At 39.3% G+C, this 22,319-nt stretch overlaps 1 protein-coding gene across 2 annotated transcripts in view; it reads left to right on the forward strand.

The window, feature by feature from the left end:
- LOC311286246 (NLR family CARD domain-containing protein 3-like) overlaps positions 1–22,319 on the forward strand; it is a 42,634-nt gene that overhangs the window by 11,853 nt on the left and 8,462 nt on the right. Inside the window, exons 3-6 of one of the 2 annotated variants that reach the window (XM_084402372.1) lie at positions 3,744–3,917; positions 4,007–4,180; positions 4,996–5,169; positions 7,277–7,441. In XM_084402372.1, coding sequence (XP_084258498.1) covers positions 3,744–3,917; positions 4,007–4,180; positions 4,996–5,169; positions 7,277–7,441 — 687 coding nt within the window. The remainder of the gene's footprint in view (positions 1–3,743; positions 3,918–4,006; positions 4,181–4,995; positions 5,170–7,276; positions 7,442–22,319) is intronic. The other variant, XM_084402373.1, reaches the window with a different exon arrangement.

The raw sequence follows: 22,319 nt of genomic DNA on the forward strand, positions 1-22,319 counted from the left end.
CGTTTCGGTTCAATACGAATACATGTACCGTTCCACCCCTACATGACAGTAATAGCCATATATTGTAAAACAAATGCACTGAAAAATAAAGGACAGTCATTAAAGTGGTAATGTTTACACTTAAGTTTTATTACACATTTAGGAGAGTATTGCAAGAAGCTGCTTACATTAACCTTAGTTTCAAAAAATAAATAAATACAATCATGATTTTTCATGAAAAATTATGTTAGAATTGTAGGCCTAAAATACCTTGGTATCAGCTTGTTTTCATCAATGGTATAATTAATACAATTACAATTAATTAGGTTTGTCGTGATTAATTTGTGTTCATAAAAAAAAAAAAAATTCTAACAAGAATAAACACATATGAACAATTAAATTATTTATTTTTATATCTTAAAACTACCCAAGCAGCGTTTAGCGCTCGGATGTGACGGCGGAATGAATACATTACCAAAATGTGATTGCAGAATATATTTAAATTATCCATCAAATTGTCATTTTCTCCTTACTGTCTTGCGCGTTAACAATAATGCCTGACCAGTAAATTACTTAGTGAACAAAGAAAACATTTTGGCATTAGGGATTGGAATTATTTCATGTCTAAAAAAAGTTTTACCTTATAAATAGAATTTAGTTTAATTAATTTATAAATTTGTCGCTGGAGTGAATGGGAATATGATTTATTGAAATTATTTAAAAAAATATAAGTGTTTCTTAAGTCAATACTTTTTAATGGCTTGCCAACTTTCCATTCCTCCTCTGCGTGATTCTAGTCAGCGCTGGATGCTAGCCACCACCGGATTGTTGTCAGCGCCAAACACATTTTTGAGCTCGTGAATGCTGATTCTAGTCAGCGCTGGATTCTAGCCACCACCGGATTGTTGTCAGCACCAAACACATTTTTGAGCTCGTGAATGCTGATTCTAGTCAGCGCTGGATGCTAGCCACCACCAGATTGTTGTCAGCGCCAAACACATTTTTGAGCTCGTGAATGCTGATTCTAGTCAGCGCTGGATGCTAGCCACCACCGGATTGTTGTCAGCGCCAAACACATTTTTGAGCACGGAAATGCTGATTCTAGTCAGCGCTGGATGCTAGCCACCACCGGATTGTTGTCAGCGCCAAACACATTTTTGAGCTCGTGAATGCTGATTCTAGTCAGCGCTGGATGCTAGCCACCACCGGATTGTTGTCAGCGCCAAACACATTTTTGAGCTCGTGAATGCTGATTCTAGTCAGCGCTGGATTCTAGACAGTGCTTGAGCGCTGGTCTATGACTGGAAAAATAATAGAGTTGTTGCAAAAGTAACGATACATATGTAGTGAAGTGCTGCTGTTGGGTAGCACCTCGTTTGCATGGGTTGACTCCGCCCTAGAGGCCCGCAGGTAATCAGCGTCTCATTCATACGGGTATATTAAGGTGGCTGTTTGGCCACCGGACTTTGCGTTGATGTGTGACTGTTTCGCCAGCGCGTCATTTCTCTGTGTTCATCCTGGCTGGAGTTGCTGTGTGGTTTGTGGATAAGCACATGTGGTGCTGAGTGTTTGCAGTCGTTGTGTTTTCATTCTGGCTGGAGGTGCTGTGCGGCTTGTGGAGAAGCGCGTGTTCAAGCCGAGTGTTTACAGTGGTTGGTGAACGCGCGCCGTTTGCCGTATACAAATGCACGTCATACTACTACAATAATCATCGCTGGTGTATTGCTGTTTGGCTTTCTGCTCGCCTTGGTATTATTTGGTTCTCACTCTGTTGCTGCCGGACGAATGACGCGATCGCCGCATGTTGGTGAATGAATCTGCCGTTATAAACGTACGTGAAGACTGCTGCTCGGATTGGGACTTTCATTGCTGCTGTTTTGTTCCCAATATCTTTTACTTTTGTTTACTGTTTTATTTTAATAACCTGCTGGCCAGTAGTGGCTCTCATGTGAGCACGTCCAGCATTCAATATATTTTCGCGTTAGTTTGCTTTATTATTGGGATAATTTAACTTCATTTATTTTGTTTGTTTTTGATCCCTTATGGGTTTGCCCTGTGTTCCTTTTGTGAATAATATTTGCATTACTTAATAATTTTGTGAGTGATCCTCAGCCTGTCAGAGGAAAGAGGGTTGTGGGTGTTAGCCGGCCTGTGAAGCTGGGACAGGCTGGTGACTGTAAACCAATGTACTGAAAACCTTACTGAAATCCAAAACTGCAGGTTTGAGTGTATCATATATTTTGTTTTGTGATATTGGGTATTGTGGTCGTGCCTTGTAAATTAGAATTCATGTAAACTATTTCTTGTTGTAATTCGCTTTTCTTGTCTTTCAGGCACTGTGAGTCCGGAGCAGGAGAGCTAGTTGCTCTATTGTGGTGGTGGGGCCTGATGCACCGTGTGTGTGTGGTCTATAACCTATAGTGATTGATCTTGGTTGATGTGAGGGTGCACGTGTTTGTGCTTCTCGACCATTGCTGATGTGGAGAAGTTTGGCGCTAGCTCATCCTGCTTCCAGTAATCACAAGTCCTGATAAGTCTGTATTGTTGTTGTGTGTCTGTGTGTGTGTGTGGAGTGATGATTGATCCCAATTGCTGCATATTTTAATATTTTACATTTGTCCAATAAAGAATATTTTTGTATTTTCTTATACCCACGTCTCCAATTCTTTGTGTAAGGGAAACACCGAACCTGTGTGTCCAAATTAGGATACTTCTCTGGTTTAGTGACCAGGGTGGCGTAGTCGACTCTTCTTTAAACCTCTTTCCGTAATAAACCTACTGTTCGCCACACATAGCTTAGGCTACATGTCGCATTAAACTGGAATGTTAGGCATTCAAAATTTAGAATGTAATAATTTTGCAAGTAAATATGTTTAATCTTGTCTTGCCTGGATCTTTGGCAGGGGTGCGGGAAACTTTTGAATAAGAAATAATATCAAGTCGTCAAAATACAACTCCTCAAAACTCACAACAAGCGTATCAGTGAGAACCCTCATTTAAACAGCATACACGCACCCGAACTTGACTGCACATCATACTTTTGACATTATTGATACTGCTTTCAATCGTAATGCAATAGAAATGAACACAAAAAACCTGCCTAGTGCCGGTCTACAACACTGACGGTGGACTTGCGGTCAGGAGTGGAGCGGCTGCGGACGAATGTTTTTTTTATTTTTTATTTAACGCTGCTGACGTATTCTTTCACACAAACCATAGACGCGCGTGCACACAATATGACATCACACTCTATGCATATGTTTTACAACATAATTTAACATATACTGTACATCGTGCTTTAGACTCGAGGCCTCTGGGGATGATGGACCTGTGACTTCACCTGGGGATGTGGCCAGTGCCGAAAGTGACAGTCTTTGACCTCACGTCCCAACTCCATATGAAACAGATTCATTCTACATTATATCTTGGCAATCCTTTATCTACTTGAATTTCTCTCTCTCTCTCTCTCTATATATATATATATATATATTTACATTTTTGTTATACATACTACTTCAGTTTGGAATAACTAGGCTATGCTATGGACAAGGGAACCCTATGGTCAGTGAGTGTCAAGCTGTTCATCCACCAATGTGGACTACTTCTCCACAACTACCACAAATTTTACAATATTTTACTTTATTTTATCTTTGTATTGCCAATTATTTATCTCAGTTTTTCTAGTTTTTAAGGTGCTACTGCTGCCTCTTTAAAGAAAAGCACCATACACCCCAACTTATTGTGCTGTATTTACTCTCTTCTAGTCTTGCTGGCTGTAATCTCACTGGTCAGGATTGTGAAATTGTGTCATCAGCTCTACAATCCTCAAACTGTGTCCTGAGAGAGCTGGACCTGAGTAACAATGACCTGCAGGATTCAGGAGTGAAGATTATTTCTGATGGACTGAAAAGCCCACTCTGTCAGCTGCAGATACTGAGGTATTTAAGAACATAAAGAGATAATTTACAGTCTGCCGGTCATAATGTTGATGTGTGTTTGTAGATGGTCTGACTGTGTGTGTCTGTAGGATGTCTGGCTGTATGGTGACAGAGGAAGGCTGTGGTTATGTGTCTTCAGCTCTGAGTTCAAACCCCTCACACCTGAGAGAGCTGGACCTGACGAACAATGACCTGCAGGATTCAGGAGTGAAGATTATTTGTGAAGGACTGAAAAGCCCACACTGTCAGCTGCAGATTCTGAGGTATTTAAGAATATATAAGAGAATTACCACACCAACACAGAAAAGATACAAAGGGACAGGTGCTAGCAGTTGGAGATTATGAGGAAAAAGGGAATCTAACCATCATCGTATTTTTGGGGAGTGTCAGAAATTAACCCAGTTTTGGCAAGGGATTGAAGGAAATTTGGAAGCTGTTTTGATTCCTTTCAAGTGTGAATGTTTATATCTGGCTAATACTTCTTTTGATGGGTGGAATAACATTGATAAAAAACTGATGTTAATTCTTCTGGCAGCCAGTAAAAAAGTTATTACAAAGAAATGGCTAAAACCAGAGCCACTTACAGTTGATGATATATATATATATATATATATATATATATATATACTGTATATGTGATGGAAAAGCTAACCCAGATAGAATAAATTTGTTCAATATGGAAAAAAAATTACTGATTATATAAAACGAATTCGACTTTTCTTGAAGCATAAATGGTCTGTAATGTTTTTTTTAGGAATTAGAAGTAATAGCTCCCCTTGTTCTTGTAAATAGTTGCTGTCAAAATGAGGAAAACACAAAACATCTGTATAAGCTTGAGTTTTGAATTTCCATGACCATGATGGGTTATAATGCTGATGTAGACATGATGGGTTGAATGCTGAATGCTGTCTCTGTATTGATGTATATGTTTTTGTTTTATTGTAAAGAAGAATTTCTGCCTTGATAAATGTATATATTTGTCCGCTGAAATTGAAAAAAGAACATATAAGAGATTATTTACAGTCTGCCAATCATGTGTGTGTGTTTTTGTAGATGGTCTGACTGTGTGTGTCTGTAGGTTGTCTGGCTGTATGGTGACAGAGGAAGGCTGTGGTTATGTGTCTTCAGCTCTGAGTTCAAACTCCTCACACCTGAGAGAGCTGGACCTGACGAACAATGACCTGCAGGATTCAGGAGTGAAGATTATTTCTGAAGGACTGAAAAGCCCACACTGTAAGCTGCAGATTCTGAGGTATTTAAGAACATGTAAGAGATTTACCACACCAACACAGAAAAGATACAACGGGACAGGTGCTAGCTGTTGGAGATTATGAGGGAAAAGGGAATCTAACCATCATCGTATTTTTGGGGAGTGTCAGAAATTAACCCAGTTTTGGCAAGGGATTGAAGGAAATTTGGAAGCTGTTTTTGAGGTGATGATTCCTTTCAAGTGTGAATGTTTACATCTGGCTAATAGTTCTTTTGATGGGTGGAATAACATTGATAAAAAACTGATGTTAATTCTTCTGGCAGCCAGTAAAAAAGTTATTACAAAGAAATGGCTAAAACCAGAGCCACTTACAGTTGATGATATATATATATATATATATTAGGGCTGTGTATTGGCAAGAATCTGGCGATACGATACGTATCACGATACATGGGTCACGATTCAATATATTGCAATATATTTCGATACTGTGCATAAGGCGATATATTGGGATTTTTTTAAAGTAGGACTATAATTTTAGAAAAAATAATATTTAAAAAAAGACATGATGTGCATAAAAGTCAAAGAAGTTTACTTTAGGTTAACAATTCAGTTCACAGAAAATCAGACTGCCAGTTTGGTATTGTGGTTCACAGGTTCTTAGTGAGCAAATTTTTATATTTCTCAAGTAGGCCATAATAAAAGAAAATACATAGCCCCTGTCACAATACAAAACAACAACGTGAACTGGACGAAAATGAATGAAAGTGAACAAAATGAATGTGTCATATAGGCCTATTGAAATCAAGTTTTTATGTGATAAAAGATTTTAAAAGAACTGGACGCGCGAATGAGGCAAATTAACGTCTGCCGCGCTAAACGCCTCATTCGCGCCACAGGACCTCCAGACGCGCGTAAACGCGTCTTTGCATTAACTTAACATTGAAATCACTCGCGCCAGACACTCTATTCGCGTTTGGTGTGAACGCAGCTTCACGGTGCGCGTCCACTACAGCGGCAAAACTACGCTCGGTGCCGCTGGCAACGCTGTAACGTCTCCGCTTTGGGGTGTGTCTGTTACGAGTGTGTTTGTTTTTTTCAACACACGGACAGTATAATCATCATGCACGCGATTACATTTAGAAATAGACAAGCTTGTTTCCAAATGCACCAAGCAAAGATCCTTTCAATTTTATAAACCCAGCCAATATAATAACAATAAACACATCCAAAATAAAATCTTTAACATATAAACAACTGCAAAGCGTCTAATTTGTAAACAAAATGATTTACGCACTAAATCCATCATAAACTGCCGACCGCGTTTTTCGGTCTGAACTGGCCAACCTTTTGACGCTCTCAGTCGCTCTCAACGCTTTCTCCGGTCCGCTGTCAATCCCAAAATGCACTGCTGAGCGTGAAGCTCGACTTCCATGGAATGAATTGAAAACGCTTGCTCCGCTCGCTCCGTGCCAGTGGACACGCACCGTTCGGCGAGCCTTTTAAACAACATAAACGTGAACCACCGTCTTACCATGAATGTTTTTGGACGTAAAAAAAAAAAAAAATCGATATTGCGTTTTTGAAAATCGATACAGTATTGCAAAATAAAATATCGCGATACTCATGTGTATCGATTTTTTCTTACACCCCTAATATATATATATATATATATATATATATATATACTGTATATGTGATGGAAAAGCTAACCCAGATAGAATAAATTTGTTCAATATGGAAAAAAAATTACTGATTATATAAAACCAATTTGCACTGACTTTTCTTGAAGCATAAATGGTCTGTAAAGTAATGTTTTTTTTAGGAATTAGAAGTAATAGCTCCCCTTGTTCTTGTACATAGTTGCTGTCAAAATGAGGAAAACACAAAACATCTGTATAAGCTTGAGTATTGAATTTCCATGACCATGATGGGTTATAATGCTGATGTAGACATGATGGGTTGAATGCTGAATGCTGTCTCTGTATTGATGTATATGTTTTTGTTTTATTGTAAAGAAGAATTTCTGCCTTGATAAATGTATATATTTGTCCGCTGAAATTGAAAAAAGAACATATAAGAGATTATTTACAGTCTGCCAATCATGTGTGTGTGTTTTTGTAGATGGTCTGACTGTGTGTGTCTGTAGGTTGTCTGGCTGTATGGTGACAGAGGAAGGCTGTGGTTATGTGTCTTTAGCTCTGAGTTCAAACCCCTCACACCTGAGAGAGCTGGACCTGAGCTACAATCACCCAGGAGTCAAGCTGATCTCTGGCAAATGGATGGATCCAAACTGCTCACTGCAGATACTCAAGTATGTGGGACAAGCAAGCCTCGTTTACACTGCAGGTCTTGATGCCCAAATCTGGTTTGTTGTTTATATCCGATTTTTTTTTTACCGTCCGTTTACACTTTCTTGCCCCATATCCGATTAATGTGTTTACATTTGACATACTATCTGAAACGTTGTGCATGCTTAAAGGGGGTTCTTGCACAGATGGACAAACATGAAATATGCTTGATGCTAGCTTTGCGATATAACGTATTTTCCGGACTATAAGTCACACTTTTTTTAATAGTTTGGCTGGTCCTGTGACTTATAGTCAGGTGCGACTTGTATATCAAAATTAATTCATACTGACTGAAATGAACCAAGAGAAAACATTACCGTCTACAGCCGCGAGAGTACAGATGCTGCTCCTGTAGCTTATACCCCTGAAAAAATTACTGAAAACAACTGAAAAACTGAACAAAAGACTGAACACAAACAAAATGCCCTCAAAAAGAAAAAAATCTCCATGTTTTCGGTGCTGATGCGGTGGTGACGCGTTCATGTAACATGTAAGGGTGGCGCTGCCAATAAAGCTCCTAAAAGCTGTCACAAAGAACCAGCAAAAGTAATGATTATGAATATGTCAAATATAGCAAGGAGACATTTGAATTGTTTATTAATAAACAAGAGTTTTCTGTGTCAGTGTCGGCTGCAAAGATGAAGTTGACGATGCTGACTCCCGATATTCGCAGTAGTGAACGCGCCAGAGAGAAATACACATTTCATCCAGATTACATAAGCAGAGAGCAGAGCAGTCTTTTTTCTTTCGTTTTGAATTGTTCTGTTTAAAAGTAGACATTTCAAGCTTTCTATATATGTCTCAGGTCTGTGAGGCAAGTAGGCCAACATATATGCTGAGTTTCGGTTCTTTTATGAGATGAGCTCTAGTTCATGCACCGCCGCCTCCGTGTCGTGATTATCTATTGTCTACTATATTTATTCTTCTTATTTCTTAAATCCAGGCAATTGGTTGATGAAAAAGATTAAAATTAAGATACAATTAATACAAATCGAAATTAAATTTAAAGACAGGCTTTGTGCTTTCTGTTTGAGGTCTCTGTGAACGTTTCAAAGCAGTCTTTTAGTGCCGTTTCAGAGCGGTCCCATCCGTAACACTGTTTTTTCCTCAATGCGAACACAAAAAATAAAAAATATTTTATGTTCTGTGGAGAGTCAACCCTTCTTCATCCGGTGGTTAGTATTACTTTTGGTTTGCGCAGTGTATTTCACAGAATTACTAAAAAATATTTTGCCACCTAAAAGTTAAAGATTTTTTTGTGTCCATAACGCGTGTGTATTTTCCTCATATTAAATATAAAACGCATGTAGAGATATTATCTAATGTCCCTTTATTAAGGGAATATGGATATATAAACAGACGTTTCAATATATTGATATTAAATGCATTTTCTGAGAATTTATATTTCACGTTTTGACTGCAAATGTCACGTCCATAACGCTGGAATTGCCCAATTTTAAAGAATTTATCCTCAACTAGTTTTGTGGTGTAGGTCTACGTATTTTATAATGTTAACTTAAAATAATACTATTAGTAATTTAAAGATGTGGTAGCATTTGGTCTGGACGGGAAGGATAACTCTGGGAGTGGAAGGGGTGTCTCTCTCTGCCTTCTCACACCGCAACACAAGTTTGTGGATCTGTGTGTCGCGATTTCAGTTTCATATCGCATATCGTTACAGCCCTAGTTAATGTGTTACGTTAACATACCGGACACCTCTTCAGCCTGTTGTTCTGTGTGCTATTGTGTAGTTGAATAACTTGCCTTTCCAGATTAAATGTCTGTTCTTGGTCTTGGATTTTGTGAAATAAATGTCTAAATAAATGCGACTTATATGTATTTTTGTCCTCTTCATGATGCATTTTTTGACTGATGCGACTGCTGCGAAATACAGTAGCTTATGCGAAGTTCGCCAACTATCACCATGATTTTGAGGTGGAGGAGGATGAAAAGGGCCATCATTGCAGCCTGCACATATGCTTCAGTTATTGTGTGCGAGAGAGATCTCAGGACTGGTGGGAACATACAACACGATCTCATGAAAGTGTGTATCTATACCACAAATTTTATTTCTCGTGCCATTTATACGCCAAAAATAGTTTCTGCATGCAGATATGCACTGTAAACCCCTTGTGTACGATTAGGGGTGTGGAGTGCGTGTGTATTACACGCCATAAAGTAAATATCATATGCACGTGAAAACTGCGTATCATATGCACTCAAATACTATAGTCAGGTCCGAATCTTCAAGATTGTGTAACCCTGTAGGCATTTTTGAGGAAAAGTTGTTATACCACATTTTTAGAAAGTTCAATGTCTCCTGAATAAGGATCCACCGTATAACATTGAAATAAGGGTCCCATTTTCTTGTAATTGTTATTGAAACAATAGGTGCATTATTCACAGCCTAAACACTACAGGTGGATAGGGTAAAATTTTTAAGTTATAGATATTACCATAAAACCTTTCCAGTTTTTCACTTACATAGAGACAGACATTTTTTGTATTACAAGTTTTCTGAAATGTCATGTTTACATATGCAAATGAGGCATACCAGTGTATATATATATATATATATATATATATATATATATATAATTCGAGGGGCAGGCATACCAGTACGCGGTTCTCCATTTCGGGCTAGCCCGAACCTCAGTTTTCTATGGGCTGGAGATGAACGAGTTTCCTGGCATGTTGTTATATCAACAGATGCCTCCACAATGGGCTGGGGCGCCATGTGCAATGGACGTGCTGCCGCGGGCTCCTGGACAAGACCCCAGCGTCTTTGGCATGTCAATTGCCTAGAGTTGCAGGCTGTACGTCTCGCCCTGCACCGCTTCTGTGCGTTGCTCAGGGGTCAGCACGTATTAGTCCGATCAGACAATACCGCCACAGTAGCGTACATCAACCGACAAGGTGGCCTGCGCTCCCGTCGTATGTCGCAACTCGCCCGCCACCTCCTCATATGGAGTCAGAAGCATCTGAGGTCGCTTCGAGCCATTTATATCCCGGGAGACCTGAACCGTGCAGCCGATCTGTCTCGGTTTCGGCCTCTCGCTGGAGAATGGAGACTCCATCCCCAGTCGGTTCAGCTGATTTGGGATCAGTTCGGGGACGCACAGGTAGATCTGTTTGCCTCCCATGACTCGTCCCACTGCGACCTGTTTTATTCTCTGACCGAGGGCACGCTCGGCACGGATGCACTGGCGCACAGCTGGCCGCGGGGTCTCTGCAAGTATGCGTTTCCCCCAGTGAGCCTTCTTGCGCAGACTTTGCGCAAGATCAGGGAGGACGAGGAGCAGGTCATTTTGGTTGCCCCGTATTGGCACAACCGCACCTGGTTCCAAGAACTAGTACTCCTCGCGACAGCACCTCCCTGGCCAATTCCTCTGAGAAAGAACCTGCTTTCTCAGGGACGGGGCACCCTATGGCACCCTCGTCCCGATCTTTGAAATCTCCATGTGTGGTTCCTGGACGGGACGAGGCAGGTTTGAGTACCCTACCACCAGCGGTGGTGGCTACCATCACTTCCGCTAGAGCATCGTCCACGAGACATGCCTATGCGTTGAAGTGGAAACTCTTCGTCAACTGGTGTTCTTCTAAACTTCAAGAACCCACGAAAGGCCCGATCAGTGTCGTGCTTTCCTTCCTGCAAGAAGGGTTGGAGCGAAGGCTGTCTCCCTCCACCCTGAAAGTGTATGGTGCCGCCATTGCCACACATCATGATGCAGTTGATGGTAAGTCCATTGGAAAGCACGACCTGATCATCAGTTTCCTGAGAGGAGCGAGGAGACTGAATCCTCCTCGCCCTCCTCTCGTTCCCTCTTGGGACCTCTCAGTGGTTTTAACTGCTCTGCAGAGTGCTCCCTTTGAGCCTCTGCAATCAGTGGAGCTTAAGTTCCTGTCAATGAAGACAGCGCTCCTGGTTGCATCGGCCTCCATCAAGAGGGTAGGGGACCTGCAGGCATTTTCGGTTGACGAAGCGTGCCTGGAATTTGGACCGGCTAACTCTTACGTGATCCTGAGACCCCGGCCTGGATATGTGCCCAAGGTTCCCACCACACCCTTTCGAGACCAGGTGGTGAACCTGCAAGCGCTGCCCTCGGAGGAGGCAGACCCAGCCTTGGCACTGCTCTGTCCAGTACGCACCCTCCGTGCTTACGTAGACAGAACGCAGTGTTTCAGGACTTCAGACCAGCTCTTTGTCTGTCATGGTGGGAAGCTGAAGGGAAAGGCTCTCTCCAAGCAAAGGTTGTCTCACTGGATAGTGGACGCCATTGCTTTGGCTTACCAGCAGCAAGGTCGACCATGCCCCCTTGGTGTGACGGCCCACTCCACTAGGAGTGTGGCGTCCTCTTGGGCTCTAGCGCATGGCGCCTCGCTAACAGACATCTGTAGAGCTGCAGGCTGGGCAACACCTAACACGGCCTCTGGGCGACCCCCACGTGTGTCTTCCACTGTAAGCCTCTCTGAGCATGTGTCTTTCCCTCTGCAAGCCACCTTGCCACCCCTGGGTTTGAAATATTCCACCTGCGGCTGGACACCCCAGTGATTCTCAATATGCAGCCCCCTGGGGTCATGTGTATTCCAAGTTCCCCCCTTCGGGCTGGGCATAATTGCATATTTCCACTGATATATGCTTCCCAGTGTACCTTGGTACCTTGGCATAATTCCAGCAGCCATTAAAAACTGTCCCTTTCATGTTAATGTTGTTTTTTCATTGTTTACATGTTTAAATATTCTGAGAACGCATAGTTTAGTTATAATGTTTAATGTTTAAACTGCAATAAATGCATTAAAACGGTTTTTTTTTTTTTTTTTGGCAGCCATTTTGTTTTTATTGTTTATGCCAAAACAGTGATGTTTACAACTTGTTATACGGCAGAAATGGATTCAGCACCTAAAAATCATATAGAAACAACACTTGAAGTACTTTTCCTCAAAAATGCCTACTGCATCTTATCCAGGGCTATTTATCTATTTTGGGACCTGACTACTATTTTTGGAATAAAATTCGTGCTATAGATACACACTTTCATGAGATCGTGGCGGGCTTTAACGAGGAGCAGGGGGTCTGAAATTTTAGGATGAGCAAGCCAACCTTTGATATGTTGTGTCAACGTGTGTCCACATTCCTCTCCTACGACGACACAATGTTTCATCGGGCCATCCGTCCCTTTGCAGATGCGTGTCAGGGTTTCTCTCATCATTAAACCGCGGATATGTAGCCTAATGCCTCAAAAAATCGGATCTGTCTGTTTACATGATAGTTGCATTGGCACATATCTGATTTATTTCCACAAATGAACGAGGCCTGAAACCGATCTCGAAATATCCAAATGAATGCGTTTTTTTCCTGTTTACACGGTCATAGAAAACATCCGGTCTGTGTCACATATGAGCAAAAAATCGGAATTGAACCCGGTAGTATTTCCGAATGACCGTGCTTCCCTCCCTCATGTCTTTCATCCACATGAGCCAAAAATACATTTTCTGGCTTTTCACATTTCTACTACATAAATGACCCAATTTAAATACACATTCATCTTTCCAGCAGGGAATTATCCCTTTAAGTAAGTTCAGTGATGTTTCATTTTTGTTGTAAAAAAGGTATTAATTTAGTTAATTTATGTATATTTCCGCTCTGGAGAAAACTGTGATGTCATGATCCAGCTCGGTTGAGTTCTAATATGCATTAATATCTAATATGTTCTAATATTCAGTCAATGCAGGCAGATCGATATTATTGTTGAATACTAAATTAAATGTAAAATTAAATGTCCCCAGCTAAGCAAGCCAAAAGCCAATGGCAACAAAGGTGAAAAAAGGCGACAGTGGCAAGGAGCCAAAACTCCATCAGGGCAGAATGGAGAAAAAAACCTTTGGAGAAACCAGGCTCAGTCGGGGGCCAGTTCTCCTCTGGTCAGGGAACGAACAGTGTATGATTATGATGCAAGGAGCATTATAGGTCAGAAGTTAGATTGGATTGGAACAATCAGAATATTATCCAGTTCCATCTGGTTGAAGATCGGAGTCATCACGCCGGTATGGAGACTGGTTTGTTGAGGATCAGAGCCAATGGCTGTCGTGTCAATGAGGCCTTCACAGGGGAGAGTCTAGTTGGCACAATCTCTGCTGACACTTCAGGGATGTGTTGTGGTCGTGTCTAGGCACAGGATCCGACTGATTACAGTAAACTTCGGAATAAGCAGAAAGATTAACATTAGCGTAGATGCCATTCTTCTTATGATGTAACGAGTACATTGGGTGTTATAGGAAGTGTTCCCGGTTCCGGCTGACCTAATTTATGCAGCCTAATAATCATTTAACTGATTTGTATAATAAGAATGTATAGGTTAAAGAGATGTGTTTTTTGTCTAGCTTTGAACTGACAGAGTGTGACTGCTTCCCAGACAATGTTAGGAAGATTGTTCCGAAGTTTTGGTGCTAAATAGGAGAAGGATCTACCGCCAGCAGTCGATTTAGATATTCTAGGTATTATCAACTGGCCGGAATTTAAGATTAAGATTAACATTAAGAGCTCGCTCAAGCACTGCGGAGCTAAACCATTTAGTGCTTTGAAAGTAATCAGCAATATTTAAAAATGTATACAATGTTTAATCGGGAGCCAGTGCAGTTTTGACAGAACCGGGCTAATATGGTCATACTTCCTGGTTCTGGTAGGAACTCGAGCTGCTGCGTTTTGGACCAGCTGTAGTTTGTTTATTAAGCGTGCAGGGCAACCACCCAGTAGAGCATTACAATAATCTAGCCTTGAGGTCATGAACGCATGAACTAATTGTTCTTCTGTATTTTTCATTGAAGGCATATGACGTAATTTAGATATATATTTAAGACAGAAGAATGCGGCTTTACAGATACTAGACACGTGTCAAACTTTCAAATGAACGATTGGTATCAAAGAGCACACCCAGTTTCCTAAGCAACGACAAAGACTTGACAGAGCAGCCATCAAGTGTTAGACAGTTTTCTAGGTTAGTATGTACAGAGGTTTTTGGTTTAGTCATTAGAAAATCTGAGAAATTAAGAAATAGTAAATTACTAGTCATCCAAATTTTTATATAAGATATGCATTATCTGTTAATTTCTTGAATTGCCATGTTTCATTGGGGCGTGAAGAGATATAGAGCTGGGTATCTTCGGCATTACAGTGAAAGCTAATCCCATGCTTCCTAATGATATCTCGCAAGGGTAGCATGTACAGAGTGAACAGTAGCGGTCCTAGTACTGAGCCTTGTGGTACGCCATACTGAACTTGTGATCGATGAGACATCTCTTCATTTACTGCTACAAACTGATAACGGTCAGATAAGTATGATTTAAACCATGCTAGTGCAATTCCACTAATGCCAACATAATTTTTGAGTCTATTTAAAATAATGTTGTGGTCGATAGTGTCAAATACAGCACTAAGATCAAGTAACACTAATAGAGAGACACAACCACGATCGGATGATAAGAGTAAATCATTTGTGACTCTAATGAGAGCTGTCTCAGTACTAAATCCTGACTGGAAATCCTTTCAGATTCCATTTCTTTCTAAAAAGGAACATAGTTGTGAAGATACTGCCTTTTCTAGTAGCCTATCTTTGACAAAAAGGGTAGATTTGAGATTGGCCTGTAATTGACTAATTCTCTAGAATCAAGTAGCATTTTTTTAATAAGAGGTTTAATCATAGCCAGCTTAAAAGTTTTCAGTACATATCCTAGAGAGAAAGATGAATTAATGCTATTAAGAAGAGGATCTATGACCTCTGGAAGCATCTCTTTCAGTAGCTTAGTCGGTATAGGGTCTAACATACAATGTTGTTGATGTAGATAATTTAACGAGTTTAGTAAATTCTTCCTCTCCTATTGCAATGAATGAATGGATTTTTTTCCTCAGGAAGACTACAATGCACTGCCTGATGCGATACTGTAGTAGACGGTTGCATAGTTATAATTTTCTCCCTGATATTATCAATCTTATAAGTAAAGAAGTTAATTAAGTCATTACTGCTGTGGTCTTTGGAAACTTCAGAAGTAAAAGCTTTATTTATTGTTAATTTAGCCACTATATTTTTACTGAAGTCTACGCAAGCATATTGATCAATGCGTTCGAAACGCGACAGCGAAATCAGTTCACATTCACGTTTCTTAATTTTGCATTTGCAACAAATGACAATTTAAATGCTTAAAAATATAACGCATAATCCAAAGATGCTGCTCTTAGATACTGATTAATCACACAATTTAGGTTAAATCATCAATTGGAATTATCCGGGATTAAATCAAACAAAAGTTGCATCATGTTCAAGCAGCAAGTGAGACACACATATCATGCCATGCACTGTAGAGACGTACACAGAAGCTAGGGATCGACCGATATGGATTTTTTAGTGCCGATGCCGATTTTTTTTCATCAGCCTTAGCCGATGACCGATACGGGCTGCCGATTTTCTTGGGCCGATATTTGGAGCCGATACTGCTTTTGCTCACTCAATTTAAATCATAAAAATGACACAATGATGATAACAAACGTTACAAGTCTCAATTTAAAAAAGGAACATTTATTGAACTTAAAAAAAAAAAAAAAAATATTTGACAAATATTAAAAACATGTGAGGTAGAACAAGTAAAAAAAAGTTCAGTGCTAAAATTACTGAAAATAAATATTTAAGCATGATTTAAATTCTTTAAGTAAATCCTGCCCTTTACGACTTCATATATTTACGGAGATGAGAAATAAAAACCCGCCCTGTCCAGCTATGATCAGCTGTTCGGCCGAGTTTTCGATGCTGTCGTATTATTCCACCACAGATGCGGCATTCTGAAAAGTTGAGATGTTTTTATCTCGATGCGGCGCGGACGCGCTTGGAAAAAACAAGCGCATCGCTTCCATTATGAGCGCGCATACCGCCGCGCCTACATGTGAAATAACGAACTTGAGCGCGCAAAAGACGCGATATGTGAACAGGCCCTAAAAAATGTATTTGTTTTCATCTCACCACGGCATAGAAGCGCCTGGACAAACGAGCGCGCTGCATCGCATGCGTGTCGCAACCGCGTCGCTTATTTTATGAGCACACGTCCAAACCTCAGCCAGGTGGTCGCTGAATAAAACTCCCACAAATATCACGGAACAACGTCGGCATTATTTAATCCTATGTGTTCGTAACAGCTGCCGTATGAATATGGATAGCCTCAAACTTAGCTATTTGTAGCTCCTTAAATACAATGACAAGCAGTTTTATAGATGAGGCATTCGCGTTTTCCATTTGGACCCACAAACTTGCTTAGTTGCACGCACATGTAAAGCAATGTGTTTCCACTTTTAAAGTGTATGGCAATATTTCAGCTAAGTCAAACAGTTAAAAGATGCTTTGAAAGTTTAAAACTTGCCGTTGTCTTGAAGAGGCTTCCAGCACTCTGCTAGTGTGGGAGGGGCAGTGCATGGGCTGCGCGTGAACTGCAGCGTCTCCAGCAACACAGAGCTGCCTGCAGACGCCTGTCTGTAAATAATGCCGGCAAAACTATCGGCGAACGCAGCAGCCGCATATCGGCCGATGCCGATACACGTCAAACCCGCAAATATCGGCCTGATATATCGGTCGATCACTAACAGAAGCTAACTGCATTTTTAACGTATCTTCCAAAAATAATATTGACAGCAACAATAGGAACAAACTTTTTCATAAAGAGGTGATATTTCCGCTATAAATTGGTTTCCAGGGGCTTAAAAAAAAAAAAAAACTTGTGGCACACCCACTCAAAACGGTGTGACGAGACACTTATCTCACGAGAATAGACGAGACACGATATTGGGTTCATGAGAATGAGACGAGACGAGATTTTTGCACAATATAGAAATCCTCAATGACAAAGTTCATGACTGGAAAACAGGCTGTTGTATGTGTGCAGCCTAATTTCCGGCATCAGGGAGCTTGTGTTTTACTTTCAGTTTGGGATTGGCGATCGCACGTACTCCGTAGCGGCAGTGCTGAGCGCGCATTCCACAAGATAAGACATTTATCAGACGTTTTAGGCTCTGTTGCGCAACAAATCCTCCGCCATCATCACGAGTGAACTGTGGCTCGTGCTGCACTGTGTGCGACTGCAACTCGTGCTGGATGAGCAGAGCAGACGTTTACAATGGTGTTTATTTAGATAAAAACAGTGGAGGCCCGTATCTATGTGTGAATGTACTATTCTGTGCTCATTTCACCCTCACGCTCCGTCATGGCGAGACCACGAGACTGCTTTTCACTCGACGAGAAATCTCCTCACACTTTAGTCTCGCGAGTTCTCGTAGCTCGAGATGCAGAGGAGCCATGGATGCATTTACACTGCAATTGGGTAGTTGACGTGACGTGGCTTTTTCACTGTCACAGAAGATAAAAAATAGTTTTTCACATTTTCATAATTTAGAATACTATAAATGGTTAAACATTTTCTTGTTTTACATGAATTTGTTGTTTAAATACCTGAGTTATTTTTTTATTTTTTTACAACTTTGAGCCAAATCTCAAAATCGTCCAATGGTGTGACGGTAGACAACATTATTTCATAAATATTAACTTTTATAAATAAAGAAAATAATGTTTAAACATCTTAATGAACACTCCTGGCATAATTGTGCAAGTGTCTATTTCACTAAGTGGCCATCACTTTTCCTATACATACATTTCTAAAAGTGTAGGAATTTCATAAAGTTTGTCACAGAAAAAAATTTCCTTTGGTGTTATGCAATAACCTGATATTATGTTGGGCAATATCATGGACAACTAAATTTAGTTGAAAGACCCCATCAAGGTCATGTGACTGAAGACCCCTATGAAGCCCATGAGCAGTGCACATGGTAAATATTTCTCTCAGAATTGTTCAAATATTTAACTATGTTTTCAGACCACTGAGGTTAAGTTTTTTTGTCCTTTAGTGTGACACTCCTACATTTAATTTTTTAATTAAAATTTGTATTTTTAACAGCAGGACTATGTAATATTATGCAAATGTATCATGCCAATTGCTAATAACAGTTCAGCTAGTATTAGCATGGTTATTAACTGCCACAAAAGCTCAAATGTCCTTTGGTGTGACAGAAAATGTCACAGGAAATGTCCTTTGGTGTGACACTTTGGCCTGTCACACCATAGGACACAGATGTCACACCATAGGACAAGACCTCTTTAAGAAGCTTTTAAAACGAATATATAAAGTTTAAACAAAAAAAAACAAATTTCCTCTGTTATTGTTACAATAAACAGTATGTATTCTGACTCTTTTTATGCAATGACTATCTTTGTCCTTTAGTGTGACGTTTTGTCCTATGGTGTGACAAACATAAAACAACAGAAAAATATACTTATTTTAAAATATCTTTAAAAAAAGAGTCAAGTTTGGCATTAGGGGAGTTACAATAATATCTCCTCTTAAATAGGTACAATTTCAAACAGTTTTGTAAGTTTGGCGAAAAAGTTTTATTGACATTCATAGTTTATCAGGTTCATCTATCCATGGTGAAAATGATTCTAATTAGTACTTTCATGTAAAATAAATATCACTTTAAGAAAATAATGTTTTAATAATGTGAACAATTCTGTCTCAAGTATGTTTTGTTATTTAATAATTTAATTTCTTAGTACTTTTTAAATGTCACACCATAGGACACATTTACAGGTCTGTTGAGTGAAAACGTGAGAAAGTCATTGACAAAATGAGTGACCACTGCTATTTTTTGAACTGCAGTTTTCATACTCCATAAATATATGTATTTTTTCTTAAAAAGTTATGTTTTCCAAAAAAAGTACTTTTTCTTGGCCATTTGTCAACTACCCAATTACAATTGCATAAATAATGTTATGAGATTAATGTTTTAAATATAACATTTTAAATATTGAAATATGAAAAAAACAATTAACATGTACAGCGTTAGATTAAACTGAGAAGGGTCACAGCACTTGCATATTGTTGTCCTACTGTTAGTTTCACTGCTTCTATTCTCATTTGTAAGTCGTTTTGGATAAAAGCGTCTGCTAAATGAATAAATTTAAATGTAAATGAAATGTTTTGATGGCATTTTCTTCTCATCTTCCCTCTGTGTAAAGTGTCTATAAGCTCAGCATTTAACATTTCAAAGCCGCGATGTGCAGAAAACCACACAAAGATATAGAAGAAAATGTATAAGAACATTTTGGATCAATAAAACTAAGAAATAACATAAATAACTCCAGAAAGGCCACACTGCAGACAGGATTTATATTTCACATACAAATCAGATTAAATCGGCTAAATTACCTGTGCGAGCAGGCTCTAAGTACAGCACAACATCGATGCACCGAAATAATAAACAATTAATTTACTAAATTAAATTAGAACAGAATATACCTTTCTGATAAATAAAAATACAAAACTAAATAAATCAGAATCAAGTCACAAGATGAGGAGCAAATGTGTGCAAAATGCCTAAAGTGCAGGGGAACATATATTCAAAACACAAGCTACAAATAGTTAGATTAGATAACCCTGACAGATCAATAAATAAAATTAAAATAAAGAAATTATTAAAATAACGATAGTAGCCAGAATTTTCAACTTTGTCTTATTAACTGCAGAAACAACAATAAATGCTAAAATGGAGTGGCAGTCTTTAGCTAAACATGTTCACAGCATCCAAACTCATCAAATATCAGAACCGGCTGAACAGTGTTAAATCACTTGTGCCCTACAGTACCTGATCGAGAGATCCAGTCTTTCACTCGGTGTCCGCTGGAGTCTTTTGTGCGCGCGGATAAAATCACCAGTTGAACAACAACATTTTTTACTTATTCTCATTTGGTTCTTGTAATAAACATTAGTTCCATCACATTACACAAATTACTAAATTTGCATCACTTTTAAAGTCAACTACTCTGTGTAAACACAGGAAAACGTTTAACATGATGTGTTACACACACATTAGCACTAAATGCATTTCCAGATCAGTTAACAACACAAAACGAGACCATTCGCGTTTCTATTGTTTACTTGGTTACTCATAGCAACAGGTCCGCTAGCTCAGTATGGCAGTGTATTCACCTTATTCCGCCCCGCCCACTTTTACTTCTGTCCAGTACTTCCGTTGTAAACCAACTTCCGGTTTAGCGGACCCTCATTCAATTTCGATGAGAACTGCAGAGAAGTCTCACTGATAAAATGTCACATAAGATAAGCTAATTTGTGCCAAATGTGCTATGTACGTGTGTACCAACAGCACAGCAATGCACTGTTTCTCGGGGTAATTTTTAAACGACTTTTAGGTGTTTATATGACCCGTCTGCCTGTCTGATCGCAGCCTGGCCGATGTGTAGTGTTTAGCCTACATTAGCCACAAACATCTAATGTTGTAATGGTCTCACTACAGGACACATACACATGCTATACCTTGTTTGAAAGCTATGGTCCTCTAGAATTCAGTCGCTGGATTTATTTTACAGCCATTACTTGTGTTAGAGATCAAAGCATAAGAAATTGCAGCTAGCAGTTAGCTAAGCTAACGTTACCCTCTTGTTCATCTAGTTGAGGCTCTACTTTATTTCTACACCAGTTCGTGGCTATTTTAGCGCAATTTTCCACCGGACAAAATTGCGATTGTTAACTCATGATTTCTGTTCTGTCTGTGCGCACCAATCTTGCACTTCTATCTACTCCTCAACCAGACCACCTAGAGACTTCGGGTTTTCGGCATTATGTTATGTCCTGGAAATTCCAGAAAAAAATCCGTTTTTTGCAAATTTCTCTGCAACCATAATAGCTATCGAGTTGAAACAAATTGCAATCGATGGCTTCTAAAATTTAAAATAATATTAGAAAAAAAGAATTGATCAAAAATCTTTCCTTTATGCTACAAAAATTAATTAAAACTTTATATGAAGAGAAATAAGAAAAATATTGCCTTTTCACCTATAAAACTATTGTTGTATATTTGGAGAAATATATAATTATCATGAGTAATTATCATATGTTACTAAAATATTTCGCCAATACAGAATACAATTCCTATTCATTTTCCACTGAAAATGGAAAAGTGACATTTCTTCACAGAAACTAGTTCTAATAAATGCACGATTTAATTATGTGTGTTTTGGGTGTTATTTTCGTGCGATTTGGGGTATTTTTACATTTTCTCTTTCATTTACTATCTCTTAGTGTTGTGATCCCATGACGTGAGAAAATTGCGCTAAAACACTCACAGAGTTTTTATTACTTGTTTTCTCATCTGTTGGCTATACACTGCAAATGTATCTGGTGATTAAGCAAACAAACTGTGGTGTAATAATGTTTCAAACTTTACATGTAGTAGTGTTTGTGCACATCTTCATAACTAAGTAATAGCTATTAGAAAGACACAGCTATTAAATAATTTGATTGTGGCATTGTTTCAAAAGCTTCAAGTGAAATGTACTTTAGTACGTTGCAGCAGTTGTTAATAACCATAGGCCAACGCATTTGGCTATAATATTATAGTCTATCTACATATATCAAGACAGATAATAACAGATTGGACCAGGGCAAACAAAGCGCTAAGTAGCTAAACCAGGAAGTGAGATTACGCGCATGGCGCCACCCAGTGCTACTTCCGGAATAAGGTCACTATTTCACACACTACGGCAAAACTACTCAACTCTAAACATTGCACGTACTCACTACCGATTCACAACACTCTTATCTCTTATACTGAGATACATGGATACCATTTTGAGGAACATTAACCCACCTGTATTACATAGCAACAATGAGACGAAACCTTTAGCTTCTGTTCAGCTCAACTGCAGTATTTATTCTGCAGCGCTTGTCTCATAATGG

The sequence above is a fragment of the Rutilus rutilus genome, assembly GCF_951802725.1.
Source record: "Rutilus rutilus genome assembly, chromosome: 2".
In the NCBI taxonomy this organism is placed as follows: domain Eukaryota; kingdom Metazoa; phylum Chordata; class Actinopteri; order Cypriniformes; family Leuciscidae; genus Rutilus; species Rutilus rutilus.